Source organism: Erpetoichthys calabaricus, chromosome 4 (genome assembly GCF_900747795.2).
Source record: "Erpetoichthys calabaricus chromosome 4, fErpCal1.3, whole genome shotgun sequence".
Taxonomy (NCBI): domain Eukaryota; kingdom Metazoa; phylum Chordata; class Cladistia; order Polypteriformes; family Polypteridae; genus Erpetoichthys; species Erpetoichthys calabaricus.
In genome coordinates, this window is record NC_041397.2 from 44,537,584 (window position 1) to 44,559,473 (window position 21,890).

Below are 21,890 nucleotides of genomic sequence, written 5' to 3' on the forward strand. Positions count from 1 at the left end.
ATTTCTGAAGGCACGAGAAATATGTTTTTCTCACTTTTTCTCTGAGTTTTTGAGAGGACTACAGGCCTTGCCAGTGGGCCACTCGAAGGTTGCGTCTAGGCTGCATGTGGCCTGCAGGTTGCGAGCCACTATTTAAATAGGCCGTTCTACAATATTGAGTGCAATTCTGTTTGATGCTGTACATGTATAGTATGGGGCATTGGAAATTTTTATTTACACCAGTGAATTTGAGATAATCCATTCATCCATCCATTTTCCAACCCGCTGAATCCGAACACAGGGTCACGGGGGTCTGCTGGAGCCAATCCCAGTCTTTGGACTGTGGGAGGAAACCAGAGTGCCCGGAGGAAACCCACACAGACACGGGGAGAACATGCAAACTCCACGCAGGGAGGACCCGGGAAGCGAACCCAGGTCCCCAGGTCTCCCAACTGCGAGGCAGCAGCGCTACCACTGTGCCACCGTGCCACCCCGAGATAATCCAATACAACAATTTTAATCTAAATATAAGATGTAGTGGTTAAATTAAAAAAAATAAAGAACTGTGGTGATGTGTCATGGAACAACCCCATTGAAGAAGATAGCAGTGGTTACCCAGGTCTCAATGTTGGTTGCGAAGGTGCCCCCTTAACAGTTCAAGCTTCAGGGCACCAAACCTGTAGGTATGCCACTGTGTAAGGCTGAACTGGCTTTGTGCCATAACATTTTAAGTATTCATGACAAACCCCAGCTTTGGGAAACTCCAATCTGAAGTTTACTCAGGATGACATCTCCAGATATAATGCAGTTCCAAAAGCAAAAAACCTTGGATTTTCCTCTCCATCGGACACTTGATTAATGGTACAACACTCAAGTATAATCCCAAAATTTTAATTAGATAAAAGGTTTTTCCCTCTAGCAAAGATTAATTTTCTAAGATCTGAAGTTTAAAAGGTGATATCTTGGTAAATCAAAAGACCAGAAAGTGGCTACATATGCATATTGATCAACAGACTGAAACCTGGGGTCTGTTCCAGAAAGCAGGATTAGTGTGGAATAAGGTTAAAGTAAATTGGGATAATTCTGTTCCAGAAAACCTAGATTTAACCAAACCCCTGTTTCTGGAAAAGATTAAGCCAGAATTACATGATCTGTGAAGCCAAAGATGTGGAGAACTCGATAATCTTGCTTTTTTGAACAGGATCAGGATTTGCCTGTTCCAGAAAGAAAGATTTCACTAAATCCAGCTCAGCTACTGGGGCAACCAATGCTCTGCAAATAAACTGTAAAAGAGCAGGGTTAACATGAAGGATTAATGCTTTGAGGCTGCAACAGATTATCAAATCATAAGATCGAAGTTTGTGAATGTTCTGTTAGAAGTGCTGATCCCGGCTGCATTATTTAAGAAGCAGAAAAAGCAGACAAAATGTTGAAAATCTCATGCAAACTTTCTGAATAAGCTATCAACATTGAAGCACAACTCCTTTGCCAAAGTCTGTTCAAAGAAATGTAATGAGACCCCAATCGGACATTCTGGTATGTCTAGAGGAGTGTCTGCATGAATGTTATCCTACACCTGAGGCTTTAATAAACATTATCTGATCAGTCTTCTAAAACATACCATGTTCAGAGTTAACACATCATGACTTTGATTTCACATTGATTTTTTTTTAAGGGCAGATTTTTTCACAATATTGTAAATGCTACACATATCGACAAAGCAATCACAAATGTGTGCCTGGATTGCTTTGCCAACTTTGAAACGATGTCTGCACACGCCTATGTGCATGCACACGCATACATACAGGCTATGTCCCCGAAACAGAAACACATAACCAATATCAAAGAGGAGCTCCACAGAGTTTCAGGCAGGGCAATCAATTTTAAATCATTGTGAACCATTTGAGCAATCATAACTAACAATTGCCTTGCTGGTGGAACAAGCTGTCCACCTTCATCCACCCTGTGGAGTCCTATACCCTTTAAAGAAACACCTCTAAATATGCCCCTCTTCAGCTAATACCTATATCTGATATGCTTATTATTGCAGTTTTAGTTCGGGGTTTGTAATGGATTATGTTGTAGTTAATTTGGCTGATGGCTTTTCTGAATTAGCTGTGTTTGGTGTACTCCCAGATGGGCTTAAAGTGGAGAAGGACAAACAAACTTGCTCAACTGGAAGAATCCCACCCCACCTTTTTTATGTCAGTAGGTAACTGATGTTATTTACTATTTGAAATTGGAAAAAATCAAATTCTCACTTAGATCATCTGCGCAAAACTTTTTTAAAACCTGGGAGGATCTAATCAATAACATTTTAAAATAAGCATCTAATTTGGAGGGCGGCACGGTGGCGCAGTGGGTAGCGCTGCTGCCTCGCAGTTGGGAGATCTGGGGACCTGGGTTCGTTTCCCGGGCCCTCCCTGCGTGGAGTTTGCATGTTCTCCCCGTGTCTGCGTGGGTTTCCTCCGGGTGCTCCGGTTTCCTCCCACATTCCAAAGACATGCAGGTTAGGTGGATTGGCGATTCTAAATTGGCCCTAGTGTGTGCTTGGTGTGTGAGTGTGTTTGTGTGTGTCCTGCGGTGGGTTGGCACCCTGCCCAGGATTGTTTCCTGCCTTGTGCCCTGTGTTGGCTGGGATTGGCTCCGGCAGACCCCCGTGACCCTGTGTTCGGATTCAGCGGGTTGGAAAATGGATGGATGGATGGATCTAATTTGGAGGAAAAGATTTTCTTCCATTTTAAAATTTTTTTTCCTACTCTTAAAGTTCTACTGTCTGACTGTTGGTCTAGCTCTCTTTCTCATGGATGGGGGTTGATTTGATTTATACTTAGTTTTGTCAAGGTTGACTTGCTTGTATGGAATGTTACTTACTTAATAAATTCAATAAAATGTTAAAAAAAAAAAAGTTATTCACCTGTATGAATGCTCCATCAGTATCAAGGAACCAGACCAGTGAGAATGCTACTCTCTGCGGCTAATTCACAAGTGACAATTGCACATGCAATGCTTGATTCTTTTCATATCATAGAACAGGAACACTAACTAATAAATGACCTACAAACAACAGCACACTGCACGGCATCGATTGCACCATGATAAAATCCGAAAATGCACCTCACTGAATTTTGGAGAATCGTGATGCAATTTCCATTTTGTCATACCCCCTGAAATGCCATCTCGCAGGCACCTGGGGGTGCAGGTACCTCAGATAGGGAACCCCTGCGTCAGAGGCTAGGCAACATATGTTAACATGTGCTAAATGTATTTCAAATCATAATTATTACAGAATATTCACCAAATATGAATATTCAGGTAGTGGACCTGAGAGGGCTGAGTTCCATTGTGTGTCTCCAGAAAAGGGCAATATCTTTCCATCTTTAATTATATTGACAGTAGACAAATGATCAAAGCACCGTGATGCCCCTACATTGATGGATTAAAGACCAGAAGTCCATGTGACTGTCATCATCAAGTCCTTCCATGAGAACCCTGAATACCATGAGGACTGATTGAGGTAATTTATCTTAGGTAGAATGCCTAGAGGGGTCTGGGTGGTCTCATGGCCTCGAAACCCCTGCAGATTTTATTTTTTTTCTCCAGCCGTCTGGAGTTTTTTTGTTTTTTCTGTCCTCCCTGGCCATCGGACCTTACTTTTATTCTATGTTAATTAGTGTACTCTTATTTTAATTCTTATTTTGTCTTTTTTTTCTCTTTCTTCATCATGTAAAACACTTTGAGCTACATTATTTGTATGAAAATGTGCAATATAAATAAATGTTGTTGTTGTTGATAACCTATTACTATTGTAAATCATAGTGTGCAATTAATGGAAACAAAAGAGCTTTAGGTTCAGACGGCTTCTTTTGTTGGAGTTAGTAAGACTTAAGTGTTTATATTTCAATTTTTTACATACATAAATGAGTCACTAATGGGCAAATCTGCATAGAAACAGCTAAATGACAATTTTAAACACAATGTCAGCCCATTGTGCCACTACCAGCAGGCACATGAAAATAATTTTAAGAATGAAAACATGTGAGTTATATGGTTACAATCAACAATTTCCCCTAAATACAATTATCTGAGTTATTTGTGTTATTTTTGGATCACTGATCTAAGATATGTAGCACTGATCTAAGATATATTTTGCAAACTACATTACCACCCTAAAATGGACTGGTGCCTCATTCAGGACTGTTTCCTGCCCTCTGCTGAATGTTGCCAGGATTCTGTCTACCCCCAACCCTGAACTGGATTAAATGGGGCTGAGAATTATAAAAACAAGTACAAATGAAAAACTTTGTTGGCAAGGTGTGGGTGTGTATGTGTCGACTCACTGCTTGAATTTTTCTTAGTATCCTTGATACAAACTGCAAGCATACCAGGTATCAATGAAATGAAATGAAACACACCAATGAAATCAGCATTTATTTTGTGTAGTTTAAAAAAATATGTGTACACACTCCTTAAAAATGATATAAAATCAGTAAAAAAGCGTAGGTTTTTAAAAGTAGGAGGCCAAATAACAAATGCAATCTTACTTATATTGTACATGTTATTAACAATATATTGAATGTCAAAGTAAAAATTAGGATAGTAAACTCTACCCCCTTTCATTTCAGGACCCCAATATTCTGAATATTAAACCTATATATTAAGAAATATTAAATAGTCATTTACTTACTGTTACAATTGAAATCTGGGAATTTTCCAGTAAAATGCCATATTGCATGTCTCCACTTGACATTATATTGGTTTTCTAATTGTCCCTAAAATTACTGAAACTGTATGTCACAAGAAGGAATGACCTATTTTTGTTTGCAATTTAATAAATTCCACGATGAGATAATATGAATTTCAGGTATTGCTGTCCTGTCTTTTCTGCTCACTGATTCAACCTACAATAGAATGTCTCAATTTGCACACCTTCCTCCCATCGCCCAATCATGAAAAACCAAAACATGAAAACTCTATCCTTCACACGCAGTGTGCATGTTTACATTTACTAACATCTAAGAATGGTGAAGAGGGAGGGCATTTAAGACACTTAGGCAGTGCCATAGCCACTGAGGTAACTAATATCTTCAGGTTCAAAGAAACTGCATGACACAGTTCATAGTTCTTTTCAAAAGTGTTTCCTACAGTTAAAGGATTTTGTGTTAATAGTTCTATTAATTTTATTACCTAAAATTGCTTTTGTATTTGAAGCTAGGGTTCAGTTCAAAGGCACAGAAAATATTGTTGTGATTAAAAAAACTTTTTTTTTAAATTGCCCATTCTTAATCCTAAAATCCTTAATCTTAAAAAATTCATTTTTCTTAGGAAAAGTGAAACTAATATTTTTCTTACCTATGAATCCTTTAATAGTAAACTGAACTTTTGCTGAAGCTCCTTTTCTCTGTTCATTCTTCCCAGTTTTGAAACTGTGTATATAACTGCTTGGCTATAGTTTTATAATCAGATTCATTTAAACACACTTGTGAATTATGATAATACCTGTAAGGAACCATTATCTTTCTTTTTTTTTTAATTTTCTTGTAATGCATGGATTCTTTTGCATAGTCTAAGTTGGTAAGTTAAGATGGTGAATATGAGCATCTCCCAGTAAACTGAGCATGCTGGTCTAAAACTCAAGTTACCAATGGAACTTGGGCAGCAAATATTTTAAAAGTGCCTTAGGTACTAGGGTGTTGTACTGTGTTAACCATTATGGATGTAATGAGAAGTCAAGCAAAATTACACCTTTTAGTGGCTAACTAAAAATAAAGGAACAGCTGCTTTTATATCATCTTTCAAAATGCACACAGGGATTGTTTTTGTCAGATAATATGAGGTAAGTACTAAAGTAAAAAAAAGGATTTCATTTTTCAGTAGACTTATAGAACTAATTACCAAGCATTGTTTTGGCCGCGGATGCTGCAGATGTACCTGCTTCATCCACCCTTTGATTTGTCTGTTTTCTTAATCCACTTGCTAATACCACTTGCCATAGCCACATACAATTCCATTACCTGAATCAATGATAGTTAACAAGTAGTGATGATCAAAATAACATGTGCAAAATAGATTTTAGATAGAAAGAAGTGTGTGCATTGCAACAGGTACATACGTCGTAAATGTAGGAAGGACGGTCCTTGCGTGTGTTTGAACTGTTAACATTTGAATGTGATGATTGAATATAATGCTGAACTGACCTCTCTGTACTATTGTTGCCTCTGCATGTCCTGGAGTACAAAAGAAACAGCAACATGTGGGGACTGGCAAGATTGGGGAAAAAAAATGAAGTGTTATGCGAATGAATATGAATAATATGAATAATGTTGCATCCGTGCCACATTGTTTTCCGAAATGTACTATACAGGTCATAAAATTAATAATTCCGAATATCATATATACCAATGTCTCTGTTTTTTTTTTGACATCATAGACCATAAGGCGCATACTAATTCAGCATGAGCAGGTACACTCAATAAAACTGAATAAAAAAAAATCAAGTGATGGTGAGATACGAAGCAGGCAGATTCGCCAGCGTTTGTGTGTCAGCTTTTATCCCTCCAGATCAGAGAATGTCTAGTTTCATTGCCTCAAAACACCACTCACATCTACAGTTACTCCCAGTTTCAAATAAAAGCTAATAGCGTCTTCTCCAGTCTCCTTGTATAGTTTAAAAACTGGCTGAATTGGGGGATCGTCTCTACATTTGCTGATATCTGCAGATTAGGATGCACATTAAGAGACACATCTACACAGTATGACAGAGTGTCAGAAAAAAATCTCACTTGGCTGCATTGACAATACATTTAGACAGGGCCAGTTGTCAATATGTCAATAACTGGCACATGGTGGCACCTTGGCCACTTTTTCCTTGGTAAGCATTAACAATCCATGGCCTCTCTAATGTTTTTAAGTGGGGCGTCATTACATTGATAATGCAAACCTGTTTTTGGTTCACCCCAGGGTTCTCAGCCTGCAACCTTGTGCAGTGTGCCAACAACACAATGCAAATGAGGTCTGGCATGTTTGTGCATATACAAATGGATTTTATTGAAACAAAAAGACAGATTAGGTTAAAGTACAGGATGTGTTGATAGATGTGGGTGAGTGGAGGAAAGTAGCAATAGCATGTACGAAAGCAGATTCTATGAGGGTTGTAATGTTCTTGCTGAAAGAAATAATTTTAAGACTTAGAATACCTTTAATACTGGATAGTGATAGAGGATATCAATTTGAATATAAAGCAATAAATAACAACATTTATTTATATAGCACATTTTCATATAAATAATGTAGCTCAAAGTGCTTTACATGATGAAGAAAGAGAACAAAACACAAAATAAAAATTAAAATAAGGGATCACTGATTAACAGAGAATAAAAGTAAGGTCCGATGGCCAGGGAGGAGAGAAAAAAAAAAAAAAAAAAAAACTCCAGACGGCTGGAGAAAAAATAAAATCTGCAGGGGTTCCAGGCCACGAGACCACCCATCCCCCTGTAGGCATTCTACCTAACATAAATGACCTCAATCAGTCAGGTATTCAGGGTTCTCATCGAAGAACTTGATGATAACGGTCATGTGGACTTCTGGCCTTTAATCCATCAATATAGGGACATCACGGTGCTTTGATCAGGTGGTGGTGGCACAGATCGCCACCACAGAAAACCAGAAAAAGAACAGAAGAGAGAGTAGGGGTTAGTACGGATTTGGAGCCACGATGAATAATAATGATAATTAATTGAATATACAGAGCATCAGGATTAAACTAAAATGAAGCTATGAGAAAGCCATGTTAAAGGAATGTGTTTTCAGCAGTGTTTTAAAGTGCTCCACTGTATTAGCCTGACAAATTCCTATTGGCAAGCTACTCCAGATTTTAGGTGCATAACAGCAGAAGTTTAGCTCTTGGAATTCTAAGCAGACACTCATTTAAAGATCTAAGGCTACGATTTGAAGTGTAAGGTGTAAGACATTCCGAAATATAAGATGGAGCAAGATTATTTAAGGCTTTGTAAACCCTAAGCAGTATTTTAAAGTCAATTCTGAATGACACAGGTAACCAATGTAGTGACATCAAAACTGGAGAAATGTGCTCGGATTTTCTTTTCCTAGTTAAGATTCTAGCAACTGCATTCTGCACTAGTTGCAATCGATTTATGTTTTTTTGGGTAGTCCTGAGAGGAGTGAGTTACTGTAATCTAGTCGACTGAAAACAAAAGCATGAACTAATTTCTCAGCATCTTTCATTGATATAAGAGGTCTAACTTTTGCTATATTTCTTAAGTAAAAAAATGCTGTCCTAGTAATCTGATTAATATGTGATTTAAAATTCAGGTCACAGTCAACAGTTACCCCTAAATTCTTTACCTCCATCTTGACTTTTAATCCTAATGTATCAAGTTTGTTTTCTCTTTATTTAGTTTGAGAAAATTACTATTCATCCATTTGGAAACACAAGTGAAACATTGTGTCAGTGAATCAAGAGAGTTGGGGTCATCAGGCGCTATTGATAAATATAGTTGTATGTCATCAGCATAGCTGTGGTAGCTCATGTTATGCCCTGAGATAATCTGACCTAACAGAAGCATGTAAATCAAAAAGAGCAGCGGACCCAGGATACGGCCTTGTGGAACACCATATAGAATATCATGTGTCTTTGAAGTATAATTACTACAACTAACAAAGAATTTTCTACCTTTCAGGTAGGACTCAAACCAATTTAAGACACTGTCAGAGAGGCCTACCCATTGACTAAGGCGATTTCTAAGAATATTGTGATCAATGGTATCAAATGCGGCACTCAGATCTAAGAGGATGAGAACAGATAAACGGCCTCTATCTGCATTTACTCGCAAGTCATTTACTACTTTAACGAGTGCAGTTTCTGTACTGTGATTTGTTCTGAAACCTGACTGAAACTTATCAAGAATAGCATGTTTATTGAGGTGGTCATTTAGCTGCATAATTACTGCCTTCTCTAGAATTTTACTTAAAAAAGGCAGGTTAGAAATAGATCTAAAATTTTCAAAAGCAAAGGAGTCAAGATTATTTTTCTTGAGCAGGGGTTTAACTTTAGCAGTCTTAAGACAGTCTGGGAAGACCCCCGTATCTAATGATGAGTTTACTATGTCAAGAATACTATCAATTAGCACGCCCGATACTTCTTTGAAAAAACTTGTTGGTATTGGGTCAAGGATGCAGGTGGAGGGTCTCAGTTGAGAAATTATTTTATATAAATCAGGTAAATCTATCCTGGTGAAAGAATTTAATTTGTTTATAATGGAGTACCGGGGTTTAAGAGGATCAGTGTTGGGGAGATGTACTATATTATTTCTAATATCATTAATTTTTTGATTAAAAAATACAGCAATAGCCTCACAAATTTCGCTGGAAGTATTTTGAAGGCATTTCATTGAGTGACCTGGGTTTAGCAGACGATCAATTATAGAGAATAAGACTCTGGGATTACTAGCACTGTTATTTATAATTCCAGAGAAATAACACCGCCTCTCAATACGGACTATGTTGTTGTATTCTGTTGCTTTAACCTTCAATATCTCATAGTGGATAATCAGTTTAGTTTTTCTCCATTTACGCTCAGCTCTCTGGCATGTTCCCTTTAAATCAGACATGGTATAACATGGTATAACAATGCTAGAAGATTTTTTAACTATCTTTTCAGGTGCAACTATGTCAGCAGCAGCTCTCACCTTAGTATTACATTATCCTCACTATTGTAGTTAGCACTACTATCGGACTGGTTGCTTAGAATGTTTGTAAATTTTGAAGCTGCTGATGAATCAAAGAAGCATTTTTTAACAATATGCTTCTCATGAAATTTTTCTATCATTATTTCTATATTAAACAGTAAGAGAAAATGGTCTGATGGACCAATATCAACGATCTGCTTCACATCAAATTTTAGTCCTTTAGTAATTACTAAGTCTAATGTATGCCCTGCTTTGTGTGTAGGCTAACTAATGTGCTGGTTCAAATCAAAAGAGTCCAGGAGGTTCATGAATTCTTTTACTTTCGGGTCACACTGATTATCAATATGAAAGTTAAAGTCACCAGTCTATTACGAATGTGTCATAGTTTGTAATTCCAATTGACACCAAGTCTGAGAATTCCTCAAAGAAAGACGCATTGTATTTAGGAGATCTATACACGGATAATACTAGAAACTGAGAAACTTCATGAAAACAACAGCAAGATACTCAAAGGACTAAAATCTTCACACTTTAACCGGCTCAAGTAAATGTTTGCTAAACCGGCGCTTTTCTTACCTTGGCAATCCGTATGAGCAAAGCTGTAATTCGGAGGCGCAGATTCGATTAAAACAGCCGCGCCATCAGAGCTAAGCCACGTTTCACTTAGTGCAATAAAATCAAAAGACTTATGTAAAGGATTTCAGATTAAGCAACTGTTACAGCTACCATCCACAGTCAGCTGGACTAATGGAACAGTCAAATGAAGCAACTAAAAACAAATTCGCAAAAATGTGTCCTCAAATGGGGGTGAAATGACCTGTGGCTTTGCCTTTAGCCTTACTGTTTGTGAGGGCAACCCCTAACAAAACCACTAGTTTGTCATCTCATGAGGTTTTATCTGGTTGTCCAATGATGCACCACCAGTTTGTTTGAAATTTTTCTCAAAGGCTTTTATCCTCAAGTTGAAGAGGCTTTGGCTAATCTCATGGAATCACCAGTTCATCAATTTTCCCCAGTGATTATGTCTGGGGTGGCACGGTGGCGCAGTGGGTAGCGCTGCTGCCTCGCAGTTGGGAGTTCTGGGGACCTGGGTTCGCTTCCCGGGTCCTCCCTGCGTGGAGTTTGCATGTTCTCCCCGTGTCTGCGTGGGTTTCCTCCGGGCGCTCCGGTTTCCTCCCACAATCCAAAGACATGCAGGTTAGGTGGATTGGCGATTCTAAATTGGCCCTAGTGTGTGCTTGGTGTGTGGGTGTGTTTGTGTGTGTCCTGCGGTGGGTTGGCACCCTGCCCAGGATTGGTTCCCTGCCTTGTGCCCTGTGTTGGCTGGGATTGGCTCCAGCAGACCCCCGTGACCCTGTGTTCGGATTCAGCGGGTTGGAAAATGGATGGATGGATTATGTCTGTGTAAAAGTTTTTAAGAGGAAGACAGCAGTTTCCTCTCACTGGAAACGTCCCTATTAAGTCTTGATCATAATTACAATGTCAATGTGTCTTCAAGGTCTGGATTCCTGAGTCCATCAATCCTAGTGCAAGCAGGTTCAGTCAACAGACCAAAACATTTCAGCAGAAAATCCATGGCTGATGGAGACGCCATTGTCTTCCTTGGATGAAGACTAAGTATCAGTCCTCAGATCATTAGTTCCTGAGTGTGTTTTAAAGCTATAACAGTAAGACCAACATTCAATGATGTTATGTTAACTGAAGAAAACAATTTGTTTAGTAAACAAAAAATCCGCGAAGTAGAAACCATATGTTTATATGGTTATTTTTATATTGTCCTGCTTGGGTTACAGATTTGCACAGAAACACGGGAGGTTGTAGAGAGACAGGAACTTTATTCAGCAAACAAACATTTGTCTCTTTTTCAAAAGTTTAAACTGTGCTCCAAGACAAGACAGAGATGACAGTTCCATCTGACAATTAAAAGAATGCAAACATATCCTCCTCTTCAAAGGAGTGCGCATCAGGAGCAGAGAATGTCAGAGAGAGAGAGAGAGAAAAAAAAGCAAACAATCAAAAATCAATAGGGCTGTTTGGCTTTTAAGTATGCGAAGCACAGCCGGACAAAGCAGCTGCAAGGAAGGCAGCAATGTGAAGGTAGTCTTTCAGCATTTTTTAGAGGAGCGTCCGTATCCTCTAGGCCAGTGGGCAAACATCCCCTCTGCTCAGACCCCCTCTGTCAGGAACAGAGAATTTCAGAGAGAGTGTGAGAAACAGAGAAAAACAAACACTCAAAAATCAATACGTGCCATTCGAGCTTTTAAGTATGTGAAGCACCGTGCGGGAAGCATGTAGCTTGACAAAGCAGCTGCACGGAAGGGAGCAAAGTGAAGGTAGTCTTTCAGCGTTTTTTGAGGAGCGGCCGTATCCTCTAGGGGTGCGAACAGCCCCCGTGCTCACACTATATTTGAGGAGTTTTATTTAATACGTAATACGCGCTCTGGTTGGCTAGCTTCTCGGCCATCTGCCAATAGCATCCCTTGTATGAAATCAACTAGGCAAACCAACTGAGGAAGCATGTACCAGAAATTAAAAGACCCATTGACAGCAGAAACCCACGAACCAGCAAGAAATCCGCGATATATATTTAAATATGCTTACATATAAAATCCGCGATAGAGTGAAGCCGCGAAAGTCGAAGCGCGATATAGTGAGGGATTACTGTAGATATTATTCTTATTGAAAAAAAACAACTTTATTCCACTCAGCAAAACAGGAAAGCATTTTACAGATATAACATTTCAGCTGTACAGCCTTCTTCTGGCCTTCATTCTAAGGCTGTACAGCCAAAATGTTGTCTCTAACCTCTAAAGAGATGACTCTGAAGCATGTCTTTCATAAATTGGTGAAGTTCCTTGTACATGTTTCCTGTAAATGACTTAATAAAACTTCATAATTACACTAGACAGTTGTCACAGATTTATTAACAGAAAATTAAAATGAACAGAAGATGCAATCAGAATTACTTAATAATAATTCATTAGTAGCTATTTTAATACAGTGACAATATTATAGAAAAGCTCAAAACATAAAATTCTCTTTATTAAATCTTATCATAAACATTACATCATCAATTTGCTTGATTATGTACATTATGAGTAATATTTAATTCTCTCCAAAAAAGTTTCTATCTACAAGTTTGACTTCTTTTTATTTTTGTGTAAACAATTTTTTTAACAGCCATCCTTATTTGTTGATTTTTTATACCATAAATGATTGGATTTACTAAAGGAGGCAGAATGAGAAAGTAAACTGAGAGGATTATACGAATCATTGTAGGTAGGTGTTTCATATTGAATCGATTCTGAATCAGTTCAAAAGAGCAAGCAATTCCATAGTTAATCACAATCAGCATCTGTGGAGCGCAAGTGGCCATAGCTTTTGCTTGAGAATTCTTTGACACTTTAATGCACACTTGGAATATTCTCACATAAGAGCAAATAATCAAAAGTACTTGGGTACAAATAGTAATGGCAAGATTTATAAGATAATATATGTTTAAAGCTGTAGTATCAGTGCATGCTAATTTGACTATTGGATAGTTATCACAGTATATTTTATCAATGATGTTCCCACACAGCTGCAGAGTACTAGTTAATGATAATGTTATACTTACTGAAAATATGTTATATACATATATTAAGACAATCAGTGTACCGATTTTGAATGGGGACATAATGGCAGAGTACTGTAATGGATAACAAATTGATACATACCTGTCATAGCTCATTACTGTTAAAATGGTAAATTCAAATGATCCATATGAGTGAATTGAAAATATCTGTGCTAAACAGCTTGCACGAGAAATTTCATGAGTTTCTGATATTATATTTTTTAAAAGTAATGGGCACAAGGCAGTGCTTCCATACAATCCATTACATGACAAATTGCACATAAAAATATACATTGGCTGATGAAGTCCTCTCTCTAAATATACAACCACTATAAACATTACATTGAGAATTATGATCAGAAGGTACAAAACCAATACAATAGAAAAATACAAATAGTTCAGATTAGTTAAATCTCCATAAGCAGAAAAGAAAAATGAGGAAACGCGGGATGAGTTTGACATGCTGGCCTCTTCTATTTTCTTCTTGAAAGGAATTACACTAAATTTTGATTTTTCTTTTTTCTCCTTTAATGGAAACCAAGGGTAATTGTATCTGTAATATCTCTAGATCGCTATTGTATCTAGTTTAGTTTCTTATATTTGGAAACAGAGGTTGTTTGTTATTTTTCTGATGTCAGCATTTTTTTATTATACCATTAAAAATTCAGTTATGTAACATTTTGAATGTGAAAGGACAAAAGAATCCATGACTGAAGATGGCAGTTCAAGCAGTAGACATTATTATATATACTGTACTATAACAAGTTCTGAATAATTTCAAAGGACCTAGTAAACGGATGTGCATACTTTATTAAAATGAATAGGCCTTAATATGTGTTTAAGCATACCTTAGTTTTATATTTATAAAAATGGAAAATATCTGTGTATGACAAGCAAATCAGTTTTATGTTCTATACTTTTTAAATGTTTAATTAATATAACAGCAGTGCTTTATAATAAAGTGGTTAATGTTTTAAGAAAATGTTTTACCGAAAACTTTTATTATTAATATTAACAGTTGACAGAAATGTATTTTTTTTCAGTCAATGAATGTAACTAGATGTCCTAAAAAATATCATTTTCACACAAAACATTGACTTTATTTTTAGAGCACAACCAAAATAAGGAAATATGCATGTACAGTAGATACATTTAGTGATTTCTATTAGTGACTATAGGTATTGAAAGTCGAGTTTATTGTCAGTAGTATTTTACTGTTACTCTGTGACACAGCAGCAGGTTCCTACATTTGATTCCCAAGCCTGCTGCTCTCTTTGCTGAGGTTGCACTTTTGTGTGTGAGTTTTCTTCAGATACTTCTATTTCCTTTCACAAGTGCATATTTGGATTTGCAACTGTAAATTGGACAAATCTACACATGTGCATCCTTTGAGACATGAAAATCTAGGCATAGAGAGTACGCATACTGTTTGGTGCCATGTCTTTTAATCACTATCAGATTATTTGTTAAAATCTCAGGATAGCCTACTGTCAGTTGGACTTAGAGCAACATTTTTATTTTCTATCCTGTAATATTTATGCAATGGTTCATCCTAAATTGACAAACTTCATATATGTTGCACTTCATTAAGGAAGTGAAGAACTGAAATGCTTACAGAAAATACATCTTTAAGAAATATTTCAACTGAGATATATTAATTAACTTTGATATTTTTTTTTCTTTTACATAAAAATGCATCAAAATAACATACCTGACAAGGCTGACTTGTGTAGTTAAAATTAAGCTTAATTCAAGACTTCTTCCTCAAAAATACAAAACCAACTTACAAAAAACAGTGTAGATACTGTATAGGTAGGTAAGTAAGGCTATACATCTAATAAAACAGACATCTTTCAAATAGCCATCTGTTATTTAAATATGTTATGACATTAAAATAATTATGTAATTCCAGTGAAAAAAAGCCACTCTCTTTATGTTTCCCACTCACATATTCTGTCTTCTGAAAACAACTAGTTGTCTATGAGTGCTTTTATTTTAAGTCACCCTGGGAAATATATTGTCAGAAGAGATGTGCAGAGTGAAACTAATTGGCTCACTGTTGCCTTTTTTCTCATGAGACGAAATATCATTATTCTTGGAAATGTTACCTAAATAAACCATTGAAGCAAAACATTTTAAGGAGGCTCGTGTAATACACTTCAATAATGTGGAAGCATTTTAACAACAGTGATCTGCATAGCAATGTGAACTGGGGTTCATTGATGTACCTCATTTTCTATTCCTAAACGCTATTCCTTTTAGGAATACTGTGAAATATTCTGTGGCATAACAAAATCAATCAAAATTAAATTAAGGTATTCTCAGAAAGAGTATATAAAGGTTTATCAGATTTTATAAAATGTAAACTAATGTACATATGACCCTGTTTAAACCTATATCAACATAAACATATTTCATTTCTGAATTTATGGATGTTATTGTCACTGAGAAACAGATGCCATTAAGGATATTAAATGTAATCTCTAAACTGTAGTCAACAATATAACTATCAATTGAAAAGAATTCCCATACATCTTAAAACAATCACCTTCTACAATACTTAATGCATTTCTATTTGGTGTTGTACTGTAAAGTTGAACTGGCTTTACCCCATGGCATTATAAGCCTTAGTGCCAAATCATAGCTTTAGGAAATATCAACCTTTAGTTTTCCCAGAATGAAAACTCCAGATGTAATGCATTTTCACTAAAAGCCTAGAAATTCGGCACCGTTGGACTTTTGATTCATGGCATAACCTTCTAGGAATGTAAATCTGATTAAAAAATGTTCTGTCATGCCAAAGAGTCCCTATAATAGGCTTTTTGGCATGAAGTTGGGGACATGAAGTATCAGGACTGAGAGTCAGTGGGACTAAAAGGTAGACACAACTGATTTAACATCTACAAAGGTGTATTCATTTAAGAAAAGAAAAACAAAATCCACAAAGAAATTATAAAAAAAGGTGCACTAACACCGCAATGATGAATTAAGATGAAAAAAAAAAAAAAAATGTACTAAAAACCGCATTTAACACATGGCACGCAACATATAATGTTCCAAAAAAAAAAAATCGGGAGTGGTTTCACCCAGACTTTCTCATATACTCAGATATGGGGATGGATATTTGAGGAGTAAACCGCAAGACAATAATTATATTTTTGAATTATGTGAACTAAAGAACCATCATCAAGAAATCCATTCAAATTAATAATATATTGAACAATTATTATAAAAGTAATTATTATAAAGTAAATCAGACTCTGCGGCTACATGGATAAAAGGCAAAGTACCACATCCAGTTAGCGGAAATAGTGCAAAAGTTGATAGAAATCTACGTTTTGTACCTAATACTTGTATGACATAAGTGAAAGCAAACTCAAATTATCATGCTTACATACACACACACACAGACATAATTCCAAAATGGTATTTTCGGACTCAGGGAAGTCTTAAATGTTGTGATTCAATAAAATCTGGAAATGGAATTTTTGTAGGATTCCAATACTTTCCCTATATTTCGCATACGAGAAAGTCAGGGAGATGTAAAACGTTGAGATTCATAAAAATCTCGACATCAAATTTTTTGGACGATTACAATTCTTTCCCTATACTTCGTGTATGAGAAAGTAAAAAAACAACAAGGATCAATCCATTGTTTAATAAGCTCTTCAGAAAAAAAAAATTCTTAGCCTGCTTTCTCCCCCCACCCCAAAAAACCCAAAAAACTCAGGGTTAAAGCAAATGGGAATACCTGTCTATTCCCAGCCGATCCTTCTCCTGGTCTAAACTGAACTCCCCGTATCTGGCGTAAAGACCTGCTTTTATCCTGGGTCAACCATCACCTCACTCTGGTCTAACACCCCTCAGGCTCCCTTGTCATACGCCTAGCCTAAATGTTAAATGTGCCGACTACGCACTATGCACAGGCCCGCACATTCGTCTATATTACCGACACGCCGCACCATGTACTTTTCTTATGCCTGTCTTTTACTTTGTAGCGCCGCAGCCATCAAACTCCACGGCCACACCAGAAGAATGCTGAGACAAAGCACAAAGGGCAGCAGGCACGGACCCCCACTTGAGGGCCTTTTGCATTGAAAGATGCGGCACCATGTCCGTACCAAGCCTGACTATCCACGGCCACTCCACTTATACACCCGTGGAACAAACCCGGTAAGTAAGAAAAGTTTTTTTTTTCTTTTATTATAAGGTCGGTGCCTGCAAGTAAACACAAAAATGGATCGGAGTACTTTCAAAATTATTATTATTGGGTGGCGTTTCCTCACATGTTCTTCTATAGCAAAATTAATCTTCTGAGGTCTGAAGTTGAAAAGGTGATACATTATATGTTATGAATAATATTTTAAATTAATTTTAGGTGTTTTCCTGAATGGATCCTGAGTGTTTGGTGGCTTTTCTGTGGGTTTTGGAAATTAAGGATTCTGATGTTGAATACAAATTTGAAGTTTAGCCTTTTTTAGAATTTATAGCTTATTATCATTTTGCCACAACACCATTTAATGGATTTCTTCATCATGATGCAGAAACCAGTTGCCAGGGGTATGACCTTAAGGTTTAATTAGGTGAGGATTTAAAAGATCATCCCAGCAGCCATTTTGTATCAGAGTTTGTGAATGTCACACCTCTTTGTTATTCCCTTATGTCTTTACTTTTTACTTCATGGTTCACAAATTGGTGCTCTTGTTTCTGTCATTTGGTTTTTGATCTCATTTTGGTCTTGAAGTAAGATCGGTTTGATTTTTGGTTTTGCTCATGGGTAATCCATTAACTTTGTATGTCTCCCAGTCATTAGAACTCTCATATTGTCAGTTTTGATTCAGTAAAACAAGACAATCAAAATACTAGAAAATGGCTGCATGTTCACAATGATCATCAGACTTAGTCCTGAATTCTCAAATTTCTTTAATCAGTGAGAAGGAACTTACATTGGTGAGAAGAGTGTTTTACAGGTTTTCTCAAAGAGTGTCTGTATGTGGTTCTATATAATTAGTGTGCTATAGTGAGAAGCTTTTGAATGGTTGTTCTCTTTGTGTTGGAAGACATAATATGGTTCCTTTACTACACACTGCCCTTAAGACGCTGACATATTCTTTCGCTGGGTGAACAATGTACCATAGAAGATTATAATTACAAAGAAGTACAATATTATCGATATATTGAAGGAGTACCTGAAAAGAAAATTGTAAAAAAGCAGTATAAAAAAGCAGAATATTTACACTTCAACTCTCTAATAAAGGCAAAAAAAGACAGCAGTGCCCCATGAAAAAAAAAAAATTCAAGTCCTCGTTATTCTGAAAGACCCTTTGCTAGTTGTTCTGTTTGGGATGTCCTGGAAAGTGCACTAGGAATAAATACTTCAACCTAGACAATCACTGCACCACAGTATGTAGACATTCAGAGAAAGTTTTCATGAAAATTTTGGGATCCTAAATATGAGTATAACTGGTCTTATTGAGAGCTGTGAACTTGAATGCCGGACACAGACAGATAATGGACACCAGTTGTCCCAAAGCACACACGTTTATTTTCTTTTCCTTTTTACAGCACACACAGTGTAGCAATCACCACCATACACAGTCCTTTTCTTTTTATTTTTCTTTTCTTCTCCCTTCTGTTCTGCTGCCTCCACTCCTCTGCCTCCTGACTCCGGCTCGACTAATGGAGTGAGGCGGCCCCTTTTATAGTGCTCCCGGAAAGGCTCCAGGTGCTTCCCGATTAACCTCTGGCAGCACTTCCAAGTGTGGCGGAAGCGCTGCCCATGAATCCAGCTCCTCTTCAGGCAGGGTGTGGCGGAAGTGCTGCAGATCTTGCTTCTGGAGCTGTCCTGGCTCCCCCTGGCGGTGGCCACGGACCCCAACAGGTTTGAGCTTCAGAGCCCCAAGCCCGTGGCCCCGATGCAACCCAGGGGGGCTGCTGTCTCATGTCCTGGGGTATAAATTGCCCTCCTCCTGGTTCTCTGCTCTTCCAGGTCTCCCAGTAGGGCACAATCCCTGGCCATCCATCACACAGCATACATAATTGGATTAAAATCTCCACTGACAAGCCTCAAAACTATTTGCATAAAAGAATAACTTTCCATAAATTTGAAAATATGTGATAGCAAGTGCATTATAAGGAACATTATAACAAACTACTCAAGATACAGTAATATGAGCGAACTCCAGTGCTAAGTATCTGGTAGAAGGTGAGCTTAATTGTGTGTGGCAGTTGGGAGGCAGTGAATATCTTCTGTCTCTACTTGTTCATGCCTGTTAAAAACATAGATACAGTGAGGAGTGTTCACAAAAAAGACCAGTTATTAAAGTTTCCATTTGTTTGTTATACCAGTCACTTAGGTTTTTATTGCTTCATTAAACAATGGTTTCATCAGTCAAGTAATATCCTGCATTGTTCTTCTAAAAATGTGTGATAGCATTGCTGTAGGCTACCCATCCTTTTTTTTATTTGACTGTGTGAGTGCCATGGCAGATGTACGGGTGTCCTGACTAGAAAGGAAGGCGAGTGCTTGCCCAAGCGGCACACCATGAAGAAAGAAAATGGATGGATGTGCATTCTGGCTGGATGGTTACCAGTACCTTTCCCTGTTGGGAGGCCATAGTGGAAGAACAGAGGATGTCTGCTTTCCAAGGTCATATATTCCCTGATACACTGAGTGGCAGCACTCCCCTGGTGGAACTCCCATTTGTACACCCATAGGGCATGGTTGTAGCCCTTTTGGAATACTTGGGTGCCGCCAGGTGGAGTTGTAGTGGATTGTTGTTCTTAATCTGGGGTGCTTCCGCCAGCACCCTAAGGGCTTTCAACATGCAGTGCTGTGGCACCGGAGGTTTTCCAATGTCTGGCACAAAAGAAGCCACCTTGTCTTTATCAGGGAATCTGAGTCAGACAGAAGAGGAAGACATTCCCTGTGGAAGAGGAAAGAGACAGAAAAGTCATTCATTATTGTATTATATTGGACGCACTGATGTAGAAGCCTGTTAAGGTATTATTAAATAATAAAATACCTTTATGTTAACTTGTGCAGAGTTGTGTCTGGTGGTTCGGGCTTGGTGGTGGCCCCATGTGGTCACACCTGATATCAATGAAGTAGCCTGCTACTGGTCTCTAATTTACCTCTTATTAGTAATTTATTCCTGGATTTTCCAGTTTTGTTATTAGTAAAGAAACAGTCCCAGTACAGTTACAACTTACAGCTTAATGAGAAGTGAATCTCTCACCATTTGCTATTGGAGCCTAAAATGCATATCTAGTTACAGAATGCACAGATAGACATATTCTACATCAATTGAGATGTTCCCTGTTCTAATGCAGACCTGATAGGAGCATAATAGAGGCTTACAATACTGTAGTTGAAGGATCAGAAGTGCTTGTGAAGGTTCATTTACCTTAACTGGTAGATTCTCTGAATGTCAAAAAATCTATTGACTACAGAAGAAGACTGTCAAGACCTTGTGTATGTGTAAGGGGGCTCAAATGGAATGAGCCTAATGTGAAGAAGAGACACCCTCACAGTCAGAAGCCCGATTAATCATTTGTGCTGATGTTGCTTTGCAGAGTCTCTAAGGTGCAAAGACCATAGCCTGATCCCTAAGTGATGATGAACTGGAAGGCTATTTATGAAAAAATAACCACGATGGAATACCTGGTTCATTCCAGATGGACTGGAATTTATAAAATTCTGAGAATCCTGCTGTTTTCTTATTGTAGACTGTATTTAGCTTTGCTTTCTATTGTACATAATCTGACTTGTGAAGAGTCTTTCCAATATAATAATAATAAGTTGTATTTATGTAGCGCCTTTCATACACTCAAGGACACTTTACAATTCAATAAACACATTAACAAGACAGTAGAAATCACATACAAGAAAATGAATAATACTCATTGAAAAGATTTGTTTTTAACAAGAGTTTGAAATGAATAATAGATTTTTCCTTGCAAAGGCTGAGAGGAAGAGCATTCCAAATTTTAGGGGCTATCACATTGAAAGCTCTGCCACCCATAGTTACTAACCTGTGTTTAGGTACAGTGAGTAAGTTAGCGTCCGATGATCTTAATGCACGGGCAGGAGTGTAAGGAAGCAGCAGCTCAGACAGATAATGAGGAGCTAAACCATGAAGGGCTTTACAGGTGAGAAGAATAATTTTATATTTGATTCTTGAAGAAACTGGTAACCAATGCAAATCATAGAGGACAGGAGTGATGTGAGCAGATTTTTTTAGTGTCTGTAAGTAAATGAGCAGCAGAAGTCTGAACATATTGTAATCTATTGTTATACTTAGTCGGTAGGCCATAAAACAATGCATTGCAATAGTCCAGATGGGTAGTGATGAAAGCATGAATGAGTGTTTCAGGATCTTTCACACTGAGGAAAGAATGCAGATGAGTAATGTTAAGGAGATGAAAAAAAGCTGTCTGTACTACTGAGCTAATGTGTGGTTGAAAAGTAAGAAGCTGGTCAAAGATGACACCCAACTTACGGACTGATGCTGAGGGTTCAACCAGGATCCCATCAATGTTAATTTTTAGCCCACGAAGGGTAGAGAGGACAGATTTGGTACCAACTAATA

At 37.6% G+C, this 21,890-nt stretch overlaps 1 protein-coding gene across 1 annotated transcript; it reads right to left on the reverse strand.

The window, feature by feature from the left end:
- Positions 1-1,121: 1,121 nt before the first annotated feature.
- LOC127527526 (olfactory receptor 6K3-like) lies at positions 1,122-13,761 on the reverse strand. Its single transcript, XM_051926583.1, has 2 exons — positions 12,913-13,761; positions 1,122-1,262 (listed from the first exon to the last, which is right to left on the reverse strand). The coding sequence occupies exons 1-2, from the start codon at positions 13,759-13,761 to the stop codon at positions 1,122-1,124; spliced, it is 990 nt and encodes a 329-aa protein (XP_051782543.1).
- Positions 13,762-21,890: the final 8,129 nt, after the last annotated feature.

What these genes read in the sequence shown, in the direction of transcription:
- LOC127527526 (XM_051926583.1), bottom strand. Translation starts at nt 13,761, where the DNA reads ATGTCAAACTCATCCCGCGTTTCCTCATTTTTCTTTTCTGCTTATGGA. An exon ending in TTCTCATTCTGCCTCCTTTA is followed by an intron (nt 1,263 to 12,912) that starts GTAAATCCAATC and finishes GCTCTTTTACAG; the next exon opens with TTTATTTGCAGAGCATTGGT.